Consider the following 27,553-nt stretch of genomic DNA (forward strand, 5'->3'; position numbering starts at 1 on the left):
ATAGCACCACTTCAGGAGTAAGCTTTGGGAAGGACAAGACTGGATGCTATACTTGAACACTTCACTAAAAAGCTGCTATTGCTTAGCAGTGTATGTAACACAGCAGAATGTGGATGCAAATGAATATGAAACCAAACTGGAACACTACAGTGAACATGGTTAATAATAATCAAATTTAGTCCAGATTCATTAGTAAGTGGGAAAGGAATTTTTACACTCTCAAACCTGCATCTTTAAAACTAAACACATACATATGTGATTCTTGGATATTATAGCTAGAAAAACAGCAGAAGGAGGACTTTCCTATTTCTGTATAGTTCTGAATAACAGTGAGGAAGGAAAATTTAAGATCTGATTAGCATTTCAAGCAGAAATTGTTTCACATACTGCAAATGCATTCAATTTCACAAACTATTTGACTTATCCTTGCCAGAAGTTCATAGGCTACTAGTAGACCCGTGACCACTCCTACCATCAGAATCACTGAAATATGCTATTTTCTTTTAGTATCATCTTAAAAATAATCACAACAGAAGATTAACAATTAAGCAACAGACCTTGACACAAACTACATGCTAGGCAATACTAAGTGAAGACGGTATTTATGATTCTCAGGGTAACAGTACTTCTACTTAATTTGCATTCAGTAGTTCAAAGCTGGTGATTTTATGCAGTCTGTAGCTTACTGTAAATTCAACTGGAGCTGCACACATTCATTGCAAAGTTCTGCCCTACATCTTTTTATGCAACAAACATAAGTGTTTATAATATTCTAGTATGTGATAGTTCAGCAGAGTAACTAAACAATATCCTGAATATTTTGGTTCCAGTAAAGAAATTTTACTACTTTACTTAGAAAGGAATGAACAGATAAGTGAAAATATTATTTTACTTACCAGCCATGGTGGTGGTGGTCCTTTCATGGGTAAACTTTTCAGTTTTAGATGCTAAAGTAGATTTTTTAAAAGATACTGAAATTATTTCCTGCTTTTTGAAGCACCAACCACTGTTTACTGCACTCACAACTGTTAACCCAAACAAGCCTATATTTCTAATTACATGTGTTGCATATGTAACACACACCCAACAAAGTCAACAAAACTGGAAGTTCAATATCTTACTAATACAGGAGAAAGTGTAAATTCTTAAAGTTAGACTTAACGATAAATGCTTATTTTAAATTTCAGAAAAAGCCTATGCCATTTGTAGACTGTGGCGAATTTGGAGAAGATAGTCTTAAAAACTCAAAAGATGAATGAAAGGATAATAGGACATTTCAGTACAAACTGCCTTTATAACCAAGATTCTCACCTCTTCTTGGGACAATGGCCTGAATTTAGTTTGATAGCGACTTAATTCTACATTTAAACGATGGACCGTCATTTTCAAAGCATCATTTTCATCTACCAGTTCTTGTGCTTGTTGTCTGAGAAAAAGTAATTCTGTAGCCTCCTCTATTAAAACAAATGTCCAACAAGAAAGTTCAATCAAAATTCAAGAAATGTTCACAATAATTTGTTAGTTGTAAGGAAAAAAAAAAATCTCAATAAGCTAGAATCATAAGAGAACTTCTCTCAAAATACTGTAATGGAATAATCCCATGAAGAATTACTAACAAAATAACATTAAATTTCAAACAACTAAGTAAGTTTTTTTCACGATCATGTAAGATTTCCTTGACAAAATTTCTACAAATGTAGAAAATAGTGTTCAGAAACTACTTCTGCACAGATACTTGCTCAAATCAATGAGTGGAAACCTCCTACTGTAGGAATAGGTTGTAAGAAATCAGAAAAATTAAACAAGATGACTACAGACTAGCTTATATGTTTCTCCCACCTTCTCTATGTGCCTTCTCTGCAGCTTCTTTAAGTCTTCTGTTTTCTTGTTCTAGTCTCTTCAGCTTTAATTGCTGTTCTTCCATTTGCTGTTTTGTTCCCTCAAATCGTTGGACCATAGCCTGGTATGCCTTGTTCAGAGACCAGTTTTCTTGTTTTAGTTCTCTGAACTTTTCTTTAGTCATATTTTCCCATACTTGCCTTGCCCGAATAGACATATCTGTAATGCCAGAGTTCAATGTATTTAAATGGTATTCAGACTTGAATACAAGTTTCAGCAAATTATAATTCATTTTTTCTAATATTAGCATTATGTATGAGTGATACTTTATAAATCAGCTCAGGGCTCCCAAGAGGTAAGGCTAGAGAGAATGAAAAAAGTGGATTTGGAAAGAGAGCTATATAGTGGACTGGCTGCAAGTTCCCATCTTTTCTCCCAAGACACTGAAAACATGCCTTCCTTAAAGGGAAAAGAAAGCGTCAGCAGATCTCCCTCTCCCTGGCATCAGTGACTAGAGAGGTGAGACAGAAATATCCACTGCAATAAGCAAAGTGTATGTGCCCTGCATGGACTAGTCAGTCCTCTTGACCCCTCCTTATTTTAATCACCTATGTAATGAAAGCTTTACCCTCCTTCCCACTGAACAGGCTTCAATGATCTGTTACTGAATAGAAGTTACTTAATAATCCTTATAGAAGTAAAATTTTAGATCATCTGCAAAATCGTGGATATATTGTTGCATCAGTAATAATGGATCACACTTTCAAACTTTTCGTTTCATCTGTATGGGCTAAACAGCTTACCTATTAAAATGAAGGCTGAGGTTTTACCCTTACTGTCAGACTCTTAAGAGCCAGCATAATGTAATAGCATACAGGCATGAATATAACTTAGTACAGAACAGTTCCTTAGTATAGGAAACCACAATAAGGATGTATGAAACCCAAGAACTGGTTTTGAAATACAGAGCTATCTCTTGTTATTGATGACATATAACAGCTTCACGTGTTCAGTAATATTTCAGGCACTTATGGTCACTGTTATCTTCCTGTGAGAAGGCATAAGATTCTTGGACAGCATAGAAATACACAAAACCCCATGAACTCGTGATAGGCACACATCCCATCCATGTGACACACAAGTTCAGAGGTGCTGTGCCTGGAATTGTTACATGGATGCAATAACATACAAATAAGGCACTAGCTGAAGGTAGACCATGTATCTTGTATCACTTGTATGTTTACCACTTCAGCTGTGATGGGTGACATTAATAATGGTGACATCCTGTAGTGTAGGTGAAACTTAAGGGATTGGAGAGTTCCAGTACGACTTTTAATTTGATTACATCATTTCACCATCATTTACTTAAGACTTCAAAAGTCACCCAGATTGAAAAATAGAAACAAGTCTAAAACACCTAATATAAAAAGCCTAGAACTATTGTTTTTATACATATCACAGAGCACTAGCACTTTCTCATCTCCTGTACATGAAAAAATGCATTTTCCTGCTTGTATTCTCTAAGCCCAATTCGTTGGGGGGGTGAGGGGGGTGGGGTGGTATTTTTTAATATATATGCATATTATTAAAGTGAAGTTGTGTAGTGAAGTCATAGAAAAATCAGAAGTACCTGGGGATGGCGGAGGCTTTTCACGTATCAGATTTTCAGCTAATGATTTTTCTTCCTAGCAGAGAAATAAAAAATGAGACAATTGGCTTTAACAGTTATCCTTTCTGAAGTACTCTGAACAGCATCACTGTTGGAGAACTTAAGAAACAGAACTTTTGAAGCAGTTTCTTTTCTTTTATATCAACAAAATTTAAGGTTGGATTCACTACTGACAATATACAACTTGTTATTTACCCATCTTGACATCATTTTGTCACTTATCACTGCCATCAGTCACCTGTGGACACTTGAAACTCTTAATATTTTCTTTAGTTGTCAGAGATGTACAATTCACAAAACAATTTTATGGATGACATAAAGGTTACATAAACATGAAGCTTCTTGACCAAACAGGATAGATATTGCTCCCACTTGTTAGTCTGTATAAAGTAAGACTTTAGAATAGTCAGTTATGGTATGAATTGTCAGTCCCTAACTGGGAATCAGCAAATAAATTAAAATGTAAAGTGTTCTTCAACGTTCTCCCTTTGCTGGTAAAAAATACCCAGTACCTATTTTTACATTTTCAGAAGGTTCTTTCATCAGGAAAGAACTACAGGCTGAATTTACACTAATGTATTTCCTTGAGGTGAACATGATCGATATACAAACTTTCTCCACTTTTTTATGAAACAGCAGTGAAGTTCTGCAAGGATATAATGCCATGTAATTTAACATACCAAGACACTGATGACTAAACGAGTCAAAACTCATGAACAATTTCAAAAGAAAATATATGTCATCAAGAACTTGAAGAAAAAAAGTGATGTTAACAATAGAAGAACTGACCATTTTTGTAAATAATACTCCAGCAAGTTGATCTGAGAAACTAAACTTTTGGGTATTCTTTTTCAAGCTTATGAAAGCAGTCAAATGGGCCCAGCTGGAAAACTAGATAAAAGTCTGGTGAAGCCAGGCTCAGAATTTGAAAATTATCAGTAAGAGCTATCTCTTTCTATAACATGATGTCTCCCACTCTCAGTTTCTTTCTTTCGCATGAGGAACAACAGAAGATATATTAAAAAAACCCCACAACAAACCACACAAACCACCAAAGAAACCCCACCCCAACTTTTGTATGGCCTATTTACCTATATAGTCATATTTTTTCAAAAGGAATGATTAGCTATTCTTGTACTCCAAAAAGGATTCCCTAGTGGCAGTAAGTATTCTTTTAAGTGACTGTAAACTATCAGCAATTTATAACACCCTTTTTTCCAAAATGCATCACAAGTCAACTTTCATATAAGTCTTACCTTTAAATTCAAGCCAAGATGTTGGTCTTCTGCTAAAGAAAAACAGATCTTTCAGTCAAATAAAAACAAAAGTATCTGTAAGTCCATAAACTGTAAGGGTTCATATGTTCATGTAAGCACACATATTATATACTGCAAGTAAATGTAAGAAAGTCCTCCCAAAACCACAAATCAGATCACTATCTTTCCATTATCTCTTTCACAGTGTATCAGGATACTGATGTGAGACCTTACTTTACCTCACACTGTATAGATGCAACTATGGAAGAAATTAAGCTGTATTTTTGTCTTCCACTATTATTTTAGAATTTGACTAAAGGACAAATGAAATATTTTCATTGATTTTACTGGGCTTGAATCCTGTTGCATCTCTGAACAAGGCAAGTGCAAATCTGACCGCTTCCAAGATCTGTAGCACTTACTATGTAGAAGAGGTATTAGAAATGGTTTATATATCCTATTCTTTTCAGTTTAACACATCCACTTCCCAAATGGTTTTATCAAGGCAACCCATTCTTTCTGGATATTGTTCTCTATAAAGCTTTTCAAATAACTCTACTGAAATAATATTGAAACAACACTGGGATCCAACATGAATAAAACTTAGAAAGACAAAGATTTTTCAAAATGGACTCAGTTCTGCTTCCTCTTTCCTATCCAATAGCTACTAGAGTGCTGCCATTCTCTGCATTTTGCAGCTCTGGAAAAAATTCTGATTTCCTGTTTTCCTGATTTTAAAATAATGGACAAGGTAATTATGCAATAAAACTCCTATGCAGGTAGATTGGTCTTGCTCTCGTCATAATTTTTTCTGCACAATACTCTATTGTTCCAAGAAAATAGCTTAATGACAAGTCCGGTTAAGAATGAAATGTCCCTGATATAATGAAATTACTTATTGAAAAAAAATTATTTGTGAAGCTTAACAATTCAGAGCTTAGGGTGATAACCTGAGACTGATGATCATGTTCAGCTCTCTGTTCTGTCAGAACCTTCCTCTGTGACCTGATGGTCAGGCCCAGACCTTAAAAGACTGCAAGTATGATACAACTTCTGTAGAAAAGATAAACAATCCTAGTATCATGCCATTTGATTATAAAAAAAAAATTCTTACTGCTGATTTTCAGACATGACACTTTTTTATCCAAGAAAAGTGACTGATTAAAAATGTTTTCTTCTATCTCTTTAGCTTTTTTTTTTTTTTTAACATTGATAGTTTCTACTTTTTTCCACTTTTTGAGCACAGTAACACTCCAATAGTTTCCAGAGTATAAACTGGATTGATTCTGGCACATATATCAACAGAATAGAGAATGACTGTACTAGACAGAGAGTTCACAAAACTTTCTTCGCCCACCCCAACCCTTTTTACACTGGCTGATAGTGGATGTTTAGGAGTTTCAGTTATACAGTGAATATAGACCAATCTTCTCTCTTTATGCAGATTTTTAGTTTTCTGTAACTACTAGAAATGGCTAAGTATTTAGTAGCATTTCTTTCATTGCCCTTCTTAAAAAAAAAAAGGATTACATTGCTATCATGTAGTATTAAATGTATTTTATTAAAAAATTATTTTTCCCATGGGTATTAAAAACATACGGCATTTTGACTTAAAATAAGTTTATTTACCTTCTATTTGCGCATTTGATTCACCCACCAGCACCTGAAACTCAGTTTCCTGAGAAGGTGCCTCTTTCTTGTCAGCATTAGTACTAGGAGATGGTGAAAACTCTTCCTATGTAAAAATAAGACAAGCCAATCTAAATCATGGTAACACTGTTAAAATAGCCCATGTCTCAATATCTGTATAAAACCTTTAGTGTACTAATGTCCCAGTCACAAATGACAAGACATCATTTTTTCATTTGTTTCAGGGCTCTGTGTAGATAAAAATCTAAATCCTGCAGTGATCAACAAGAGGTAGGAAACTATGATCGTCATTTAGTTCACAGGGCAAATATTCCCTGTCACCTTATTGAGTCACAAGAGTCTGTAAAATTATCCTACATTTGCTTGTTTGCTGTGTTGTATCTAAACTTGCTCTTAATAAAAGATCAACCATTTATCTACTGCATCACAGCACTGAGGGATTCATGAATAATTTTTAACATTGCCTTCTCTGTTTTTCCCCTGCTGATTGCATACCAGTGTCCCCCATATTCTACTCACTCCCTTTTTCCTTGCCCGCCCCCTTCTCTCTTCTTACTGACTCCTATCTCTTCACCTGGGGTGTTTTCTGATTTCTTTCACAAACATACCATTTTATTGTCTCTTTACTACTCAGTTACTTCTTCCTGTTTGTTAAATTTTTGTTAAATTTTGGACTGGACTTTAAATGTGCCTCAGGAGTATTAAGCTGCTTATTGCTGGTTAAGACAACCCAAAACTATAACATAGAAAAATCCATTGGTCTTCAAAATAACAAGATAATTTATTTTGTTTGATACTGAATCTCTGTCTCTATATAGGTCTCTGCTCATTAGCACAATACTGAATCATTAACTAAGCTTTCACCATTTAAAAGGAAAGTTCCTAGTGCTTTTAACAAATAATGTACTATATAGTAGTATAGCTCAACATAAAATACTGGACATTTTACAAGACTAAATTATACACAATAATTATACACAATACCAGTGTTTTCCTAATAAGAAAAGCTCCTAATAATCAAAGATATGGAATCTGCGAGGATCAACAAACAAACCTTACTTGTATAAGAGTAAATGAGCCACAAAAGGAAGCATGTTAAATAAAAATTGAATAAATCTCTGAAGAGTAAGAAGAGAATGAAAAGCCTTAGAAGTAATTAATATTTGCATTAACATATTAAAACACTGTAAAGGAAATAACACATTTGAAAATCCTACCTTTTTATTTTTGCAGGGAACAGCATAAATAGCATTGGTGCTAAAGCTTTCTCCCCTTTTCTCATTACTCTGACAGCTGGACTCTGCCTCTTTGTCAGCATCTGAAAGATAGGTATCCATGTCCTCATCTTCACAATAATTGCCTGATATTTCCAGGGACTGCACAGGAGATCTGTCACTACCATCAAGTTTCCAGTTGGGCCTGCAAGTAGAAAGCAGTTTAAAGCCTGTTTCAGTGTTGCTTACTCTTCCAAAAAAACCCCCAAAACACTAGTAAAGTAGAACCATCAGTCTTACAATATACACAAGTCCAGTCAGCCAACACAAATAGACATCTAAGCTTCTATTAGCTGCAAACAATGAATCTAGCCTATGTGTATGCTTTAAAATAGATGATTAACACTGGAGCTACATTTTCTTCTCTATCTTAAAAAAAAAAGCCAGATTAGAGATAGAACGTTGCTAATTCTACTGAAAGAAGAGCCTGAAATAATTACTTAGCACAAAAGAAATATCCAACATGTAATTCAGATGATTCATCAGTGATTAACTGTTTGTATAATTGATCATCATTTGGCAGAAATAATATATGGTTTTACTTGTGACTCTTGTACAATCCAAATCTCCCTCTCTGAAGACTGCATGCATGACATCACTTTACGAGAAAAGGAGTAAAGACTGTAGACACTTCAGACCCAATTTAGGATGTGGTGAGAAAAAAAGTGGCTATAACAGCAGGAGTTTTCTGTAACTCTTTGTTAAATTGCATCATTGAAAGATTCTATTTCTAGTATATCAAAACAGAGAGTATACACTACCCCATTCTGAGCTCTGTGACTGTCGCATATGGTTCAAAACATTCTTGTTCCACATAGGTGGAATCACTTTCAGAAAGCGATCGCTGCCGAGGCTGAGGAATAGCAACAGTGTGCCCCGTTAGCGTTGTTGCAAGGATAGCTGCTGCTAGAGCAGATCTGGAAGAAAACAGAATAAAGCAATGAAACAATACTGATGTTTTCTCTGTGCTCCATATTTTATTTTATTTTTTCTATAGCAAAAGGTCTTCACTATTTAAGCAAAGCAAAAGGTTCACAGTTAACAGGCATAAACACCACTGAAAGTGCTAAGGGACTGGTTATAAACTATTAACTCCCAAAGTAAAGCGCAAAACTGCACAAGCTATCGTCGCATAGCTATCTAAGAGTAAAGTACAATACCTATCAGTTTTCCCAAATCACGTGCATGAAAATCATGGAATATACTAGGTTACATTCCCAAAATTTACATTGATAATTTACGGTACTTAGCATTTACTTCAGCCATAACAATACTACCTGGCATTGTGTTGAAAAAGTGTTCCGCATTCTGCTATTTTGTCTCCTAGTTTCAATTATTCCCTACTCCAAACCTTTTACTGATGACTCTGGAGCTGTTAACAAATGCTGGCACGTTGCAAACTAGGGCAAGCATAAGTAGATAGAAATGTCTATTTGTGGGATGCTGCGGAGTACAGAGAAGGGTGAGATGAAGAGGGAAAAACAAGTAGGAACAAAGATTAAAGGAAAGAAACGGTGAGGACTGTAACAGGAATAACAACTGTAGGTCAAAAAGGAAGAAGAAACAAACTAGGATTAAGTAGGAATGTTACAGACACTAGAAAGACCATAGAAAACAACTAGAATTGAACTAAACACAGAGAAAATGTAAAAGAAAAACTGTAATAAACTACAAAAGAAAAGAAAAATAAATTTGTATTTTCTCTTTAACTTGCTTATATAGCTAACTCAAATCCAATCCAACACAGTTTTACATGCCAGTTAAGTCCCTGCTTTTTTTTTAATATGCAATAAAATGGCATGTTAGTAACGTTTAATTTATGCTTTTCTCATGAGTTAAAATTTCCTGACTCACAGTACTAGTACTGCTATAGTCCTACACTCTGCTGTAGCAGCCAAATTAAAAATGGCCCTAACTTTAAATAGTCCATTTGTCTTTAATTGACTCAGATTTATAAGTTACATATTCATAATGGTTATTGTTCTAATTTTTTAGCATGCTTAGGAATGGGAGAAAAATAGGTATCTTTAAAGTTCAAAGAAGGGAACTGCCCCAGTTAAAAATATATTCTATTTATGAAGAGGTTTATGTAAATACTGCTGCAAGGACATGCAATTATTCTAATCATGCTTTTCTAGTATGCTATTGTAGTTGATGAAGCGAAAAAACAAAACTCAAAACCTACCTGGGCCTTTCTGGAGAAGGGTTTGGACTACGAGGGGGAGGGGTGCGGGGAACTGCAGGTTTAGGAGCTATGGTAGCAGCAGGGACCAGGCCATGAGCTATATGTTTCTAAATAATTTAAAATAAAATTAGTTGACGATGACTTTAAGGATCACAATGAAAAAAAACACAGAATTGAACATGCACAAAAACTAACAATGCAAAATAATATAAAAAGGAAGAACTATTACATGCAATTAATGTAAATAGAAGACTTGAAATGGTTCCAAGTTTAACTTTTTAAGATGTATGAAGAGCTACTAATGAAGGTTAGGAATGTAATTTACGTAAGACCCATGAATGTAGGTTTTCTACCCGCTCTATCACAGCCTGGAAAAACAGAATTTTAACTTACTCAATTCAAGTTGGTTTTCTTCCCTGCATATATACACAAGAAAAAAGGAGTACTAGAAATTAACTTTTTTCAAAATACTGGAACCCTGCTTCAGAGTAATAATATTAGTCCCTTTCCTGTAGAAAGAATCTGTCTGTCAGAAGTAATCCTCAGTCATAGCAGTACGAGATGGAAGAAAAAACTATCATTAAATAAGTCTTGCAGTCAAAGGTTCAACCTGAATTAAAAAAAAAAAATCCTAATGCATTTTTATCAGCAAACCCAACAATTTTTTCAAAAGGATAACACTAAATAACAGCTCAGTAAAACTGGGACCAGCGTTCCCTACAAAGAGTACTTTGAATGGAATCACATAATGGTTGAGGTTGGAAGGGAGCTCTGGAGATTGCCTAGTCCAAGTCCCTGCTCAAAGAAGGGTCAACTAGAGAGGACTGCTTGGGAAACTGTCTAGTTGGATTTTGAGTACCTCCGAATGTAGACACTCCACACTCCACTCCCTGAGCAACCTGTTCCAGTGTTGTTCTCTAGGCATCAGAAAATAGTATGTCATAATAAAGTCCATCACCTTCAGACATATGTTACTTTTCTATGGAGTAAACCAGGCTAAGTTTCTGCTATTTCTGCTACAGAATTTTTTTTTTTTTTTGCAATTATTCTTTAATTGTCTTCTCCAACAGGATAACGAACAGGTGAACTGATTTCTGTCTTTACAGGAAGCTGTGACAAATAACTAAATGGTGCATTACAAAGACTGTCTTTTTACTTGGTCTTATCTTGCAAATGCACTTCTCCCTAATTTTGGAAGTCTGTCTGGCACACACCATTTTGTTTACTAAAGGCTGTTGGCTGTAGAGCTCTTACTATGATCACCGGGGAATACAGCTGAGGTAAAAGGATGCTGTCATCCCACAGTAAAAGTAAGACAACAACAGATCGTGGGAAGCGAGCGAGCTGCACTTCCACTCCGGGGGCTCCGGCCCCCGCCAGAACCCAGAGGCCTCCCTGGAGGGGGAGGGCGTCAGGACTGAGGAAAAGGAGAGCACCAGAGCCCAGCCTCCGGACACCTTCTTTTCTTTGCTTAAGGTTTATTTTTCTCCCCGTTTTTCACTCCAGTCGAACTGCTCACAGCGATCACCGGCGGCAGCCGCAGGGCGCGGCCGCCTTCCCTGGGGGCCTCCGCTCGTCGCGCCCGGGCACGGCCGCCCGCCTCCCCCGCAGACCCTGCTTCACGGGGACGGCGACCCGCCCTGGACGGAGCGATACTCACGAAGGGGCCCTTACGGCCTCTCCTGAAGCTAAACGCCATCGGGACCGGGTAGGGGACGATCTCCTCCGCCGCCGCCTCCTGACTTGCTTTCTCGCCGCTTAGGGACGCTTCCTCCCTCACGACCCGCTGGTAACAACGGCGCGGCGGATTCGCTGCGGGTTCGCACTCCCCCAATCAGCGCGCGCCTTACTCGCCTCTCCTCCGGCCTTAGCAACCTACCAGTGGCGAGGCCCGCCCCATCCGGCCTCCTCATTCGCTCACGGGGCGGCAGAGCTCTCGCTTCCTATTTGCGGCCGCCGCTGTCAGCCAGGCGCGCGCTCCGAGGCGGGCTGTTCTTCTGGTAGTCGTGAGGAGAAGCCTCTCCCGGGAGCCCGGCGGGGTTTCCTTCCCGGCTGGTCTCCGCTCCGTCCCCTGCGGCCTTCGGAGGAGCGGCTGCGACCCCCGAAAGGTCGGGGCGCCCCGGACGGAGCTCGGCCTCTTCTGGGCAGGTCAGCGGTGGGCCGGCGGCCGCCCTTGGGGCCATCCCCTGCTCCTCTCAGAGCGGGCCCCTGGTGAGGGCTCGCTCTGGGCCGGCCTGCAGGAGGTGGCTCAGGGCGGTGGTGTTTGCGGCGGTACGGGTTCGTCTTTGGCTCTTCTCCTCAAATCGTGCCTTAGCCTCAAAGACTCCCGTTTTCCCCTACAGTCAGAACACCGCATAAAGCTGACAAACATGAAAATAATCTCTCGCAGCAGCTATCTTCTAATATGTCTGGAAACTTCTGCGAGCTGAGGGCTGGAGATGCCTCTGGAGACAGCTTTGTAATTGAAGCAGACTTTCTCCCAGCAAGGCATAGAAAAGGTGGTGTGGTTTTTTTACCATCTGTGTGTCTTAATTCAGGTGTTTCAGATCGACTGGCAAAGTTGGGAGTGGAATTTGCAAGCCAACAGCCTGTATTTAAGTTAACAGAGTTGCCTACTGATTTTGATATGTTAACCATAACTGTAAGGTAGCTTCAGGGATAGTTAAGATAGTGTCTCTTCCAGAGTATTACATCTTATAAATTTTAATAATAAAATTAAGTTTGGAACAGGATTATAAAATGTGTTAATATCTCTTCCACGTTTCTTTCTAGAGTGTAGCTGCTACTGAAGTAAAGATTTAAAGGAGGTCTCATGACAACGAAAGCAAATTTTCCTGTGACAGCAAGATCTATAGTTGTCCCTTATGGACATGTGATTGGAAATGAGAAGTGGAGAGGGTCAGAGATAGCCCAAAGGCTACAGGGTAAGCACAAACAAATTGGAAGAGGAAAAACAATTCAGGCAAAGCATTCCCCTGTATCACCCAGTATTGTTAAGATTGGCTGGCATATGCGTTACCGTTTGCCTGACTGGTCCCATATTTGTGGTGCAGCCTATGTTAGCAGGCTGAAAATTCCTGCTTGTCTATCGTGTATCTACGTGATCAGTTCTGTCACATTAACATAGTTGTTAAGCACAGTAGAGAAGAAGCAGAAGTATCTGCTGCTTGGGAACCACAGCAGTGGGGCTATTCTGAATATGCATCTCCACTGAAGTCCCTTCAATTTACACAGACACTAGGACTGTGCTATCATCTGTTGGCACAGCAAACTAAATTAAGATGAGCCTTTCAGAATAGCATGTGATGTTTTTGTTCAAGTCCAGAGTTTATTGAGAAGCTATAGCACTTTCAGATCTGTAATGCGGAAGTGCTATTAATTGGCATTACTAAAAGCATCGCACAGTACTTTGGATTGCTTGTACCAGTTTTGCTTAAAGAGCAGAAAGGCTTTTAAAGAACATGAAGTTTGTTGTCAAGTCACTAGAATTATTAACACATTAGGAAGGTTGTGCTGTGAAGTAATTATTAGTATATTTTTAACTACTGTATTTTTTCTTTTAACAATTTCATCTTAAGGGAAAATTAGACTCGTCTTTGAAGATGACTTGGGACTTGTGGATTTTCATCTTTCAAACAGAACTTGCATTTTATATATTTCTGAAGCAGATTTGGTCGCAGGGGATGAATTCAAACGAAGATTGGTTCGGTTTAGAAATGTAAGTACTACATAAAGAGAAAAGGAAAGGTATTTGTTTATTCTGTGCTTCCAAAAACATTCTTCTTGTGTTATTTTTAAATTCTAGTGGAGCTAAACTTTGTGATAATTTCTACCCAAAAACTGAAAAATGATGCAGCTGTGTAATAATGCTGTATTAAATCTCAGTACTGTTGCTGCAACTTCTATTCTTCCTCACACTTGCTTTCAAGCAGCTCACACTTGACAGAAATTTTCTCTGTTGCATTGCATCACCTTGTCATTACCAAGTTCTTTTCTTCTTTTTTTCCTTTCAATACAGGTCAGCAGTCTTGGGGGAATTGTCATTGTGGAGAAAACCCAAATAAGTGATCAGTACTTCTTAGCAGTACAAAAGCTTGTTGTGCTAGAACTTGGAATGGCGTTGCTCCCTGTGGCAAATCAAGGAGAAGCTTCTCAACTTATTACTCAGCTAGTAAGTTTCTATGTTAGTAGACGAACATTTATTAAAATATGGGACATGAGGGGAATCACCTGTTTTCCCATAATCATCATTCATTTCAGAAAGAATACCTGGGATCTTAAAGGAACGCAACATATTTTGTTGTTTGTCTGAATGTAAGGAATAAATATCCTGCAACAGTAATATAGTAGTATAGTTCAGTGGAAAGAGGGCTCATATGAGAACAAAGTTGAAGAATAGGATACTGGACTTTTTTAATGTGATCTTGCACTGAGGTACCACTGGATAGCATTAGGCAATCCTCACTTAAGTTCTCTGTCAAAACCAACTTGAGATTTTGCTTTGTCTCAGGATGGGGAAACTGTGTTCTTATGTTCTCTTTTCATTTATCCTTTCTCTGATTGCATCAAAAAGATGACAAAACAATTGTTTTAATTCATGGTTGGTATTAAGAAACTGTTGGTTTCCTAGTGAGACTTTGTGGATCTGCATCAAAACCCTTAATAAGGGCACACATTAAGGAGGGAGCTTGTTTTTAAAACTTCCTAGTGATTGCACTGAACTCAATTTTGAGATAAAACTATTTTAAAAACCAAAAGAAGAGCTCCAGCAGAGGGCACTCAGTGTTACTTATGGTTTTGTTTTGCTTCAGGTCCGTGAACAAAGTAAGGATCACAACAGTAACCCCTTTCTTCGTAAACAGTGTTCACAGCTGGCAGAGTCATCAGTGTTTCGGACAGTACAACAAATTCCAGGAGTTGGGAAAACAAAAGCTCTGCTTTTACTGCAACAGTTTGGAAGCATCCACCGGCTTTGTAACACGTCTGTCAAAGAGCTTGAGCTAGTAGTTGGACAAACGGTAGCACAACAAATACACACTTTTTTATGTTCCTGACATGACACACATGTTTTGAAAAACAAAGACTTTTTGTTTGTTTGTTTCTTGTGAATTATAAAATTGTTTTTAATAATCACATATTATGATAATTTCTATAATCCTAGTAACAAGTGGAGTGTGTTGATTAATTGCCTAGATATTACGCTGCTGCTGCTTCCTTACAGCTGTTCTGCTTATTGGGCTGTGAAAACTGCCTTGGAAAGAGGGCTGTAAAGTGTTTTGCATCTATCTTATCTTGTACAAAACACTGAAAGCTGTCTTTTTCAGCACTCTCAGAAAAAAAAATAACGGAAAAGCACTTTGCTTGCTTACTTTTGTCTTCCAGAAATAAACACTTCATTAATATCTGGGTGGTGTTATTTTATCAGTAACTGGAAACATGAGTTACAGTGCTTTTAAAAAAGTTAGCATACATTGCTTTAGAGTAATATCTTTGATTTATAACTTTTTGGAGTTCCTTTGGAAAGCCCTACTAGAATACATCTTTGACTTTACACTTATTTCTCTTGTTCCTTTTTCAGTTCACAGGGTGCTATCAAATTTACTCCCTTGTGTCTAATATCCAAAATCTTGGTTAATTCATGTTGCACTTCTGAATATAGGCTGGGATAACAATAATCAATTACAATATATTTTGACATATTATCAATTATAATGTATTAATTATAATATGAATTATACTATAATATATGCTACAAAGAAAATAATATGGGGAAGCTTTGATCAAAATTCATAATTCATCTTGTTCTTCCAGTATTAACCTTTTCAAAAGTTATTTGTAAAGAGGAGGATTGGTTTTCCTGACATCTTGCATTTTATTTTAAATTAGATTCTTACTGTATTTAGTGAGGGTAAAATTGCCTTTTGCCTTACATACCAGTAAAGGAGATGTGTGAAAAGCTGCTTTGATACTGCTTGTGTTTTGGATCATAGCAGGAAGGCAGTCGAGCAGGATTTTCAACTCCCTTTTGAAACTAAAGAGAAGTGAATAACAGAACCTTGGCACTTATGTAATGAGGTGCTTGTGTGTGTAAAAGAAGTGCTACTACAAATACACATAACTACTAAGGATAGGTGAGTCACAATAATTCACAACTTTTTATGTAACCTTCATAGGGAAACTCTAAAAATATGTTAACGCTTTTTGTAAGGAAGCAAGTTTTAGACTATAATTTATAAGTTCCTGTATTACACAACATAAACTTTTAAGAAAGTCGGTTTCTTAGACCTTTGTAAGCAACATTACAGAAACATGCAAGAGGTACATAGTGAAAACCTGTAAATTATGCCGTGTCATCCAAGCTGTAGCAGAATCAAAAAGCCACTGCTAAATGGCAGCATCTGATTTTTATTCTTAAATAAGTGTCATCAACATATTTACACCTATTACATAGAGAAACTAAAAATAAATGACCACTTTAAAGTTTACACCCAGACACAAACTTTCCCTTTAAAGTTTTGAGTATCAAACAGCATATATCTACTCTGTAGATGGCAATGTTAAACTAACACTACAGTGTTAGCAGTTTTCAATTAATTTCAGTTTCAGAAAATAGAAGAATCTCAAAGAAATGCTCACATGCTTGGGGTTTTTTTTGGCTCCCTCCTTAATATATATAGCCAATACTTGCTCATGAATTGTTCCCACAGGAGGAGGAGGATTTTATATCTATTTGGGATTTTTTTACTTGGTGTGATAGTAAATAAATATTCTGCCACTTAGACTTACAAGCACTTCTCATTTTAGAGCATCACCACAGTTTATGTACTCTTGATCAATATACTGGTATGTGTCAGTTTTGAGATTTGTTCCACAGCTATCAATTTTATCAAGACTAATGAGATACAAGTCTTATGGTAAGTAGGTTAAATAATTTCATGTTTGGAATAAAGGCTGTTTTTAACAATTGAATCTGCTGGCATTTAAAATGTAACCTAGATCAGAAAAAGGGCAGAGTAAAAGCCTTTTGTAGTTCAAAAGATCTTTTGACTGCTAAGCCTCCTAATTCTCTTCCAGAATTAACTATTCAGTAGAATACACCTAGGACTCTCAGAAAGAGAATGTCTATGCATAAAACACACAATCGTATGACACTGCCCCTTGGCAAAAGGCTAGTTTCTCTGAATAACGTTACTCTCTCTCAACTGTGGTTTAAGATAATTCTTTAAAGTAGTGTTAAATGATCTATTATTGACTCTAAACTTTTACAGCAAAATCATCCTTTAATGTGTCCCCTATTGTTTTGCATGCAGCATCAAGTTTGTAATAAATAACTCCCATCTATCATAGTTATAAAAAATTAGTCATGATACTGTATTTTGGAATTCCAAAGGAATCCAGTCCTCATGTAAGCAATTTTATCATCTACATCTTGTTATTGCATACCTCCCAAATCACTTCATTCTAACCTTTAAATACTTAAACTTTACAGTTTTCGCCAGCCTCTGACCTTTATAGTGGCTCAATACACAGTAAATTAAGTCAATGGCATTTGTCTGAATTTATACACCACACATACATGAAGACAAAATTGATCAATATTTATATACATTTGAAAGAAAAACGTCGTGTTAACAAATCCTTCTGAAAGATTCAGTACAGTGAACTTTCTGTATTCAGAAGTGTGAAGGGAGAAAGCTTCTTCTTAATCTGAGAACTTCCAGCCACAGCTGAAGGAAGGCAGAGGGTGCTTGCAGCTTTCTGTCTATTTTTAGTCCCCCAACTTAGAAAAGGCAGTTTCAGTGGGACTTTCTTGGTCTGATCAATCTTGTCCTCCTCCATGGCTAAACAGATTAAGGAGTATGTCTTCTGCATTCCCACAGAATAAGTTGCACTCTTACTATGCTGTAGGAAAAAGAAGCTTTATAAGAATCAGTCAGCCAAAATGGGTCAAAATTTTGATGATAACAAAAGGTTACTGTGTAAATAGTTTTCCAAGGCAGACGACAGCAAGCTTTCTGTGCCAATAACATACTAACTGAACACAAGGCCCTTCAGAGTGCTGTGATTCTGGTATTTTGCCCATGTAGACTCAAGGGTATACTATGCAAAGCATAAAGGGACCTGTAAATCTTTTCCATGGGTTGCGTTATACTTAGCACTTACTGCCTTCTAGCGTAAATATATGATGTATACACTAACCTTTCTAGAAAGTTAAAGTATGTAGTTCTTGCACAAATCTCTGAAGGGGAGTCTTTTTGCTGTCTTTGGACAGGTTTCATGTTGATTGCAACTATGACAAGAGCTACTGTAGGACATTCTTTTGGGATACCTGGAAGGCACAGCCTTCTCTGTCTTACCTTAGCTGTGCCCTGAAGCAATTTGATTATATTCTAGCCTTTTGTTTCCAGTAGCAGTTTGGAGTGGCAGGTGTGTAATTTCTTACTTTCAATAAGGAAAATCAACTTCTTAAGCAAAACAAGAAAAGCTAACAGCAATGAAAGCACCTTGATCACTTCTAAGGCAACGATACTTCAGTGCCTAAGCTTGCCAGGGAATGTTAGAAGCATGAAGCAGTGGATTTAGCTGAACTGCAGGTTCTCTCACACTACAAATAACTTAAACTTATTTAAAGCTTAACATTTTTTTAATCTTGTGATCATTTTTCCTTCGTCAAAAGCTTCTACAGCAGCTTAGTAACTGACTAGACCGTTAAAGTCTACCAAAATAAAAAATACTTGCATTAATCCATGATCTAATACAAAAGTCATGGATCATTTATGTTAACAGCGCATAGAAAATAAGCATGTAGTCTTAGATGTTCTGTTTCGTTCCATTATTGTTTCATTGTGGCTTTCCAATGCTGAACAGGGTGATATTTTCACCGTCTGGGACAAGTTAGGGGAAAATAAAATATGTCCTGGAATTCATAATGCAATTAATCTAAGCAGCTCCACTACAAAAAACCCCACCACCCAACCATTCTTGTGTACACAGACTGTACTTTAGCTTGCTAAGTCAGTCATTATGATTTAAACAGACTGTTCAGAACTGAACACATGCCCGAATGCTTTATATATTCACTGGTGGAGTGGGATATCTGACTACATGAAAGTAAACATTAATCAGGGACTGAAGCCAGGAAACTGAAAAAAACTCACATATCCAATCTGCAAAGCATATTTGCCTCGTTACATACCATAGACGCTGCTGTATCCTGGCAACTGATAACCTCAATCTCAATGGGCTGGTCTCCCACACTTTTGAATTTTTCCAGCACCTCATTCACTCCATGCCACTTGCAATCCACACCACCAACTGAAACAATGTAGTCACCTTCTTTTAGGCCCATGGACTGTCAAAAAAAATTTTGCACAGGTTATCATGTGGAATTATAAAGATGCATAAAATGGTTTTGTCATCATACAGTATCTGCCCTAAAGTCATTTCCCTCTTAGATGCTAAAAATTGTCTAGTCAGGCATGTGGAACAAAAGTGTATATGCAACATAGAAACATGCAACTTTTTCAAGTACACAAATTACCTATTTGAGTTACCATTGACAAATGTGATTCTGGCATACTCAAATGTTAGCTCTTTTTATGTCCTTTTTGCTTTTCTCTTTAAGTAAGTGAAACTTTGTTTTTGCCACCCTATTGTAAAAACCGGAGAAAATATCTCATGGGGGACTTCCATTTCTTCAATATTTTTATTTGTACTTCTGTGATTGCTTCTGCCTTTCCTCTAGCTAAAGTATGCTCATCACTGCATGCTGCTTTATCCCTTTGTTTCTTCCCCCAAAAGAACAATATATTAGAAGCCAATTATATGTTCTCTCCCCTTTTTTTCCTTGGGCACATGCTACCTTGCCTTCCCTTCCTGATCCTCACCCTTGTTTTTGCTACTTTCTAAAGCCTTTATCCCTCCTAACTTCCTGAATTAGATGACAAATAACATTTGCTTTTATTATTTGGGACTTTTTAATCTATTAAGTGTGAACAGAGGAAGAAATCAACTCTTGTTTAATGTGATATCAGGGATACGGATACTCTAACATCTAAGGTGTATTTAGCACTGAAAATGTGTTCAGATTATATGAATTGACTATACTGATGTATAGTAGAACTCAATAAATACTCCATACACTAGTAAGAACAAGCTAAAGTTACATTTAAAAGATTGTACTTCTAAAGCCTGGAGATAAATTGTTAATATTGCATTAATGTACTTACTGCTGCAGAACAAACTGGATCAAGACAATAAATCTGTACTGGCGAACCTCCTTTAAGACTGAATCCTAGCTCCCCTGCTTCATGGTGAATGCGAATGGTACGTGGAGCCGTCCATCTCTGCTTGGCTGAGAACACTGTCAGTGGGCCCTGGAGGTAACATATCAGCAGGCACATTATGCTTTACTGTCATTTTTAAGGAAGCATGTCTAATTTTTTACGTTATAATGCTTTAAGCTCATCTTATGTAGGTTTTACTCAGGTTAACTTCCAGCTACTTCCATTGAAATGGAACAAGTGAGATTTATCCCAGAAATTTAAGATGTCCCCTGAAGTGCTCAGCCCTACTTCATGGCTGTTCAGGTGATGCTTCAAACAGAGTAGGATGAGAGCAACTGCCAAGTTGTTCTGAGATCTCTGTTAAGGTGTGCAGAATCTTTTGGCTGCAGCAGGCTCCAAGGACCTATGTTACTCTGTTTTGGAGGAGAGAAACTGATTCATGGGACATTGCATATTCTGATCCTAACCACAACTCCAAATTCCCTTTTCCCACCAATATACAGAGAGCCACCTGAAAGACTGGCTTTGTAGCATGCAACATTACACATTCTGCATGCTTATCTCCCAATACTACATGTTTCTCCCCGCCGTTAAGTTGTATGCAATTATCCATTTAAACTTCACTGGACTTTTATGAAGGTTATCAAGAATGAACGCTGTGCAAAGCTATGTACAAATAGCACTTTTATTCTTTGCTAGTCTCAAGTTTGACTTATACCTCTGAAGCTAGGAGTGATCTCTCCATAAAATACTTGTGTCCCTTCCCTCATGTTGAGCGAATTTATACCTGCTAGCAGAACGACAGAGGTTTGTCAGCATTTGCATGTTACGTACCAGCCTGTGAAAGAAGTCTTTAACTTTCACCTTGGAAAAGTGAGGAGCGATTGTTTCTATTTTGTGCTCTGTTTTAGCTAAAACAGAAAGAAAAACAAATGAATTTTCTCTCAAGTATTAGTTAAAAGACATACACATTTATTTTTCTTGCATTCCAAGCTAGATAGAAACTTCTCCTAAATTCTTACCAAGCTGTAGAAAAACTCATTTTTGTGGAAATGTGCAAGACAAATATCTGAATTGCCTTAAAAGTATCTTCAGAGCTCATAGTGTCACTATGGAGAACTTAAAACAATCCATCAAAACCAAACTATGCTATTCTACTCTTTAATTTTTCTTTGAAAAATATTTAAAGCCAGCGCTCATTCTTTCCCACTGCTTCCAAAGAGGAAAAAGTTGTATGAGCTGGACTAAGGTATGAAGAACCAATAGCAGTCAAACTGAGTTAACAACTTAGACCAATGTAAGAGCTGTGCTACAAGAAACAATTATTAGTTTTCCCCTGTATGATTTTAGCTTTTGAAGTTTCCCCATTTTTTCTAGCTCACAAGATAGTCACCAAAAAAGCTGAATTCTAAATAATAACCATTGTTATCTATCCTAGAAAATGATGCGGCCAGAGACAGAAACACTGTAAAGCAGCTGTAACAAAAATAATTTATCTGTGATTGAGGAAACGTGTAAGGAATCTGAACTCAAATGTATGGCATATAACTGGTACATTATTCATATTATGTATGGATGCATATTATATATCTATACATATATATAAAGGCATATCTCCATGAAAGCATACATATGTATGGTTAGATACCCTTTATTTCTAGCTGTATATACTTACAAAGGATATCTGGAGCCTGGATTAGACTGAGAAAGTCATCTTCCGTCTCTTGCTGAGCATATTTGAGAAGTGAGCGCTTATGTGCGGCTGTCAGAACCTCCTGAAGAACATCGATGTTTCGAAGCTTTTTGCACAGACCACAGACTCTTAGAGCTTCTTCATGGTAAACAATGGCTTTGCGTAAATGTGCTTTCCCTGAAAAAAAAAAAAAATCAGAAACTGTTGGCTGTCCTCCACAGACAATAAATACAAAGTAATTTTCAAACTGTATCTAGTAGCTGGGTGAAACTGGCAATTACCTAATTGTTTTCTCTGAACTTTGTCCTTTAAAACGGTGAGAACCATCAGTCCTTCAGGCATGTAGTCGTACAACTGGGACAAGGCTTTCTCCTGCTGATCTTCATCATCGCCAGACTGCACTATAATTATTTATATAGAACATTAACCATTACACATCTCTTGGTGCCCTGTTCCTTTAGGTATATTGTTGTGTATTATTACTACCTTATCTCCAAATGCAGTCAAACATTTTAACACATATATATTAATGGGAATTTCAAGTTTTTAGGACTTCCGTCAGTTTTATCATCTGCAGTACGTAAGTAATACTTATATGCCAGAACATACTGACAAGAATTGAACCATTTAGTAGCATATTACAGATATAGTATTTCTTTTGTTTCTGCAAAATTAGTTTATTGAACTTTCACATTCTTCTGTAAAGGACAAAAAAGCATGGCCTTGTAACTGAATGGGGAATGGCTATAAATTAACATATATTGAAACCCCAAAGTTCCTGGCTCCTAGTTCTTATTCATAGACCAAATTATAACTGTTTATGTGTTTATTATTTATATGACTGTATAGAAAGTGTACGATTCTTACATTCATGGTCACACAGAATGGTGGCAATGAAGTAATGCGCCAGAGCTTTGTAATGGTCTGACTTTATTTGTGCCAGTTTAGACCAGGAATAGGGGATATTCTCTTTCACTGGTTCCTGATTCATTGCAGTGTTAACCAGCATGTAAACCTCTCCCACCTAAAATAAAGCACAGAATTGAAGTATGAGAATTTAACATTAGTTACTAGGAGCTCAAGTAAGGGATATTATATTCAGCCTTAAGATAATTTCATGTGCACCATATCAAAAAGGGGGGGAAAAAAAAAAAAAAGATGGTTAGAAAGGGTTGGAAATAAGTTTTGAGAAAATTTGAAATTCCATCCCTGATTTTTTTTCCCCTTAAAAGTAAAAATAAATTTTGTACAAGAACAGATAGGCTAAGTCAATCAATCTATGTAGCTTCAGAGTTCAATAAAAAGACCATTTAATAAATGGGTTTTAATTTACAAACGCATCTCATTGTGTTAATTCAGCTGAGAAAAAGAGTGAAGCATATTACTTATATGCTAGGTTTGTGCTTCACTTCTGAAACTGGAGTCATATCTAGCCTTAAGTTTGTGTGGTTTAGTTAAAACAGGGCTACTATCCTTTATGCAGAGGAAGTAGAATAGCTTTTCAAGCAGTGAATGCTGCTTTAATGGATCAAACAACTCCACCTGACAGAATCCAAAAATCTTTCCCCTGCAGCTGATCAATCCTACAGGTAAGTCAGGGTGGCTTTACAGGGTTGGTAGGAAAGGCTTTGCCCATTTATCTAGCATGGACCCAATTATGTATCTCCTATTCTGAAACAGCTCAGAAAGCATATTTGTATCTTGCTGACATACCCAATTTTTTATGTTAACAACCTCAATGAAGTATGAACACTACCTTCTGGGTCACAGCCTGCCTCCCCATTTTTCAGGCAAGTCCCAAGACAGCTGTGCAGCTAGCAATCTGACTCTGCTTATCAGGGTCCTTCCTCCAGTTACAATTTAGTTATTCTTTTGGACTTAAGGTTTTTAGGTTTGCATAATCTCCAGCTGTCCAACAGACAGATTGTGTTCAATACTTAACAGAGAACTACACAAACAACCCTATCCTTTTGTATGTTGTTCTGTGGACAAGATCTGTACTGTTTGAAAGAGCAATATGATAAATAGATTGTAAAAACCTTGCAGCTATTCACAGTTTTAATCTTCTGAAAGGTTGTGATTCTTACTGTAGCTTGTGAGCTGTCCTTTGGTACTTTTGGTTTTCAGTAATGGTTGTTAACGTTTAGGTTTAATAAATTCTGTTAATATTACTAGAGGCTGTAGCTAGTAACACAGCACTGGAAACAGTTATTTTAAAGACTAAGTTTTAAGTCTCATAGTTTACCTTGGCAACTTCCTGTGTCATTTTCACTAGTGTGAAGAACTCATTGCGTATTCCAGGAAGACCAATCTGCTCAAAAACACACTCTTGAGCTTGTGCAAGCATCATTTTTACTAGTACATTCAGCATAGCTGGGCTCATATCATAACTTGGTGTGTGAGTAAAGGTCTCCTTTAAGTAGCTTAGGACTCCTGAAATTACAAAATGGTTTTGTCAGCATTACAAAGAGAGAAACAAGTGAACTTAACTCTAGCACGTACCAGTATTGCACTGCAGCAATCTGAAGGGATTCTTAGTACACATGAAATTAAACTGACCTACAGGTTTTGCTTTGCATTACCATCAAACATCTCCAGGCACAGTTCTCAAAATTACAATTCATAAGAGCAACAGAAGCTTCAAGTTTTAAGGGCAATACCTTCACATTTGCTTAGAACAGTTTTTATGGTTGACCATAAAGCCATGCTGAACTGAATGTGACTTGTATATGGGAGTGGTAGGATAGGGCTTATACATAGGACAAGAAAAAGAAATCTATGCAACTATAAGGAGGTAGTAGAACCCTTGGATGGAAGGAAAAAACACAAACATAAACTTAATTATGAGTCTCCTTTTCAGATGCAGCTAAGTGCATTATGTGTCCCAATGAAAGCTCAGTTCCATGCCTGTAAGTAAACTAGAACAGTATATTTAATAGGGTAAAATTAGATTCTGCTCTAGACATGTGGTTCCACCAACATATTAATCGTTTCTATCATTTATCAAATTAAAAACAAACACTAACTGTAGTGCAAATATTAAGTAACAGTTTCACAGATGGAAGCGTAACCTTCAGCATGCACGTCATCCAACTGGTTTAGTGAGTTCTACTAGCCTGCTAATTGCTGATAATACTACAAAAGTGTAATGATAAGACCTCTGCTTTTTAAGTGTCCCAGCTTCTGTAATCGTACTTCTTGCCACTACATTCAGTTCTAGCCGTGTTGCACTGTATTTCCCTACTACCAGTTTCTGAGATTTTTTGTTGCCTGTATGACACTTGTATCTTTTACCTTATTGATATGCCCTTACACAAGTTAGAATTATAGCCATCTCTGCCTTTCTGCACCAAAAAAAACAACCCCAAACTTGCCAGGCACATACCAAGTACTGATGGAGTACCCTACCAAAAGGAACTGAAAGTACAGAATGGGGGTGAAATTTTTTTAATTCTCAACATACTTCTGCTTATGTGGTAAGCATATACAGACTGAGAGCTTTGTTGGAGATAAACTGTGCAACATTTTCCATTCAGCACAGAGAAACGGTTAATACAGGCTCTATATCATGTCACTACCAACATAATCAACAGCGTTACAGAGCCATGCACAGGTACAATGAAATGCCTCCTGAGCGCATTGCTCTGGGGCCCTGCAAAGGTACTGTGGTAGCAAATGATGCATTTCAGTTTGTGAATTAATTCTGTTCTGCAAATACACTGAAGTGAAAAGCAGTGATTTTTTTATTTGGACAATGGAAGGAGCAGCAGCAAAATGGAGGAATTTCTCCAGTATTGAAGTTTCTTTTAGATTAAATACAAAGGTTGAAAAACAATTTCTTTAATAAATGCATGAAGAAATACTATCAATTTTTTTTGAAAGCTGTGTATTCAAAAGAGGGGGTTTATGACAATCCAACTCCACAATCCACAGTTTGTAGCTGATAAAGCTACCCATACAGTGGAAACCAATAGCCACAGATTGTTAGCGCAGAAATAAATCTTAGGGTACATATTAATTACATAGGTCATGTCTTTAAGCATTACATGTAGCACAGATGACATTTACAAGAAATTAGAAAATCTACTTGAAAAAAACCCAAACCAAAAGCTTCTGTAAGATGTTAGTTCAAGGGATATGATTCCCTTCATTAGAATTTGTATTTTTCTTCACTTGGGACAGAGATTGATTATTTTCAACCTGTTTGCCTTCAGAATCTATTGAAAATAGGAAAATACGTAGTCAACTTCCAATGAATTGCAAATTTCGCCAGAGAACACAGTAAGATTAATTTTGAAGAGACCAAGTAGGTTTTAAGCCCTGTATCAACCCTTTGCACTGTTTCTTGTACAGATTTTACACAAATGTAATATCACTGAGGTAAAAGCAGCTATGTTGGTGAAACAAGGAATTAACAATGAAGCAGTTAACACTAGGGCTATTACTCAGACCTTTGAACTGCAGTTCATTAATCGTTAACCACAGTATTCAATGTCTTTATCTGCATGTTCAGACTACAGTTCCAGATTTAAAGCTTCATCTCAGCTCTTTGCAGGATGTCAGGATGAGATTAGGAACATTTGCATGAAGACCGTCCCAATATTTTTAAATTTGTACCTGCAGCTTTCTGAAAAGCATCAACAGCATTTTCAAGTCCAGCCTGGGTCTGACGATTGCATCTTGTTCCAATCTGGGTGTAGAGGGCTCCAGTGTTGAATAAAATACTAGCTTTTTCAAGCAACAGATTTTGTTGACACACTGGGACACCTGTGAAAGAATCATACCTTGGGAAACAAATATTAGAAAAAGAGTTAAGATTAGCAGAGTCCATTGAAACAACAGATATTTTCATTCTGTTTTTCCAAAAGAACAGTGGAATTCTTAATAATTGTTCTGCTACAGTGGAAATGAAGGTGAATAGAAATACCATTGTGTACTGTGACGACAATCTTAAGTGCTGCAAGCCAGAGAGTGGCTTTATTTGAGGCTTAGTTTTCAGCAGGTTTTAAAGCAGTGCCTCCTTAAGCATATTATATCTAACTCAAAAGCATCTGTAAAACATCACAGAGGCTGAGAGTATACTGGGAAAGTATCCATGTGCGCTGCTATGTTCTCGTACTTAGATGTTGCCAGAGATCAACTACTGGCATGGCCAGATCCTCTACAGCTTGTATTGTAAACTTTCTTCTTGCAGTTATGACTAGAAATTTAACAGTTCCTCTTGGCTGCATGGTAGTCATCTTTTTTCCATCATAAAAATAAAAATTCTGAATTCAGAGTCAAACTTTGCTCATAGATGTAGTAAACACTCCACTATAATATATCAAGTCAATCCTCCTCTCTTCTGGCCCAAGTGCTGCTCTTAACAAATTGAAGGAGGGGAATTAAGGTCTGACCTGTTCCCCATCTGCTTCATGCACCAAGGTTCAGAGTCCAGGAAACATCTGCAGTTGTCCAAAATGAAGATTATTTTCTCTCTTCTTCCCTTGTGCTAACCTGTAGCCCAAATCATAATCTAGCCAACTGCTTCACTTTAAGCACGAAAAGGGTATATTGTATTCAGGTTTACTCTTAACACTAAAAAAAAAAAATAATTGACAACACACACTGCAGGGAGCAGTGGGCTGGAAGGATAAACCCGCTGATGTGCTCCAAATTAAACAGAAGACAGTTAATGATTAACAGTGGTCGGGGGGGGGGG

General features: G+C 37.1%; 3 protein-coding genes across 3 annotated transcripts in view; 1 reads left to right on the forward strand and 2 right to left on the reverse strand.

The window, feature by feature from the left end:
- The window catches only part of CEP89 (centrosomal protein 89kDa), a 42,766-nt gene extending 31,090 nt beyond the window's left edge, over positions 1-11,676 (reverse strand). Inside the window, exons 1-10 of the mRNA XM_010585111.1 lie at positions 11,534-11,676; positions 9,874-9,980; positions 8,450-8,605; positions 7,632-7,833; positions 6,394-6,499; positions 4,765-4,793; positions 3,470-3,524; positions 1,840-2,058; positions 1,312-1,454; positions 897-947 (exon numbers count right to left, since the gene is read on the reverse strand). Of these exons, the coding sequence (XP_010583413.1) occupies positions 897-947; positions 1,312-1,454; positions 1,840-2,058; positions 3,470-3,524; positions 4,765-4,793; positions 6,394-6,499; positions 7,632-7,833; positions 8,450-8,605; positions 9,874-9,980; positions 11,534-11,572 (1,107 nt within the window). The 5' untranslated portion in view covers positions 11,573-11,676. The remainder of the gene's footprint in view (positions 1-896; positions 948-1,311; positions 1,455-1,839; positions 2,059-3,469; positions 3,525-4,764; positions 4,794-6,393; positions 6,500-7,631; positions 7,834-8,449; positions 8,606-9,873; positions 9,981-11,533) is intronic.
- Positions 11,677-12,622: 946 nt separating this feature from the next.
- On the forward strand, positions 12,623-14,927 carry LOC104842722 (chromosome unknown open reading frame, human C19orf40). Its single transcript, XM_010585236.1, has 4 exons — positions 12,623-12,797; positions 13,452-13,591; positions 13,892-14,044; positions 14,685-14,927. The coding sequence occupies exons 1-4, from the start codon at positions 12,686-12,688 to the stop codon at positions 14,925-14,927; spliced, it is 648 nt and encodes a 215-aa protein (XP_010583538.1). The 5' UTR covers positions 12,623-12,685.
- A 2,596-nt stretch (positions 14,928-17,523) lies between these two features.
- Positions 17,524-27,553, reverse strand: part of RHPN2 (rhophilin, Rho GTPase binding protein 2) — a 29,785-nt gene continuing 19,755 nt past the window's right edge. Inside the window, exons 7-15 of the mRNA XM_010585112.1 lie at positions 26,470-26,636; positions 24,098-24,285; positions 22,720-22,876; positions 22,134-22,253; positions 21,835-22,029; positions 20,994-21,070; positions 20,103-20,249; positions 19,070-19,225; positions 17,524-17,775 (exon numbers count right to left, since the gene is read on the reverse strand). Coding sequence (XP_010583414.1) covers positions 17,524-17,775; positions 19,070-19,225; positions 20,103-20,249; positions 20,994-21,070; positions 21,835-22,029; positions 22,134-22,253; positions 22,720-22,876; positions 24,098-24,285; positions 26,470-26,636 — 1,459 coding nt within the window. The remainder of the gene's footprint in view (positions 17,776-19,069; positions 19,226-20,102; positions 20,250-20,993; positions 21,071-21,834; positions 22,030-22,133; positions 22,254-22,719; positions 22,877-24,097; positions 24,286-26,469; positions 26,637-27,553) is intronic.

Source organism: Haliaeetus leucocephalus, unplaced genomic scaffold (genome assembly GCF_000737465.1).
Source record: "Haliaeetus leucocephalus isolate CR32 unplaced genomic scaffold, Haliaeetus_leucocephalus-4.0 Scaffold92, whole genome shotgun sequence".
Taxonomy (NCBI): domain Eukaryota; kingdom Metazoa; phylum Chordata; class Aves; order Accipitriformes; family Accipitridae; genus Haliaeetus; species Haliaeetus leucocephalus.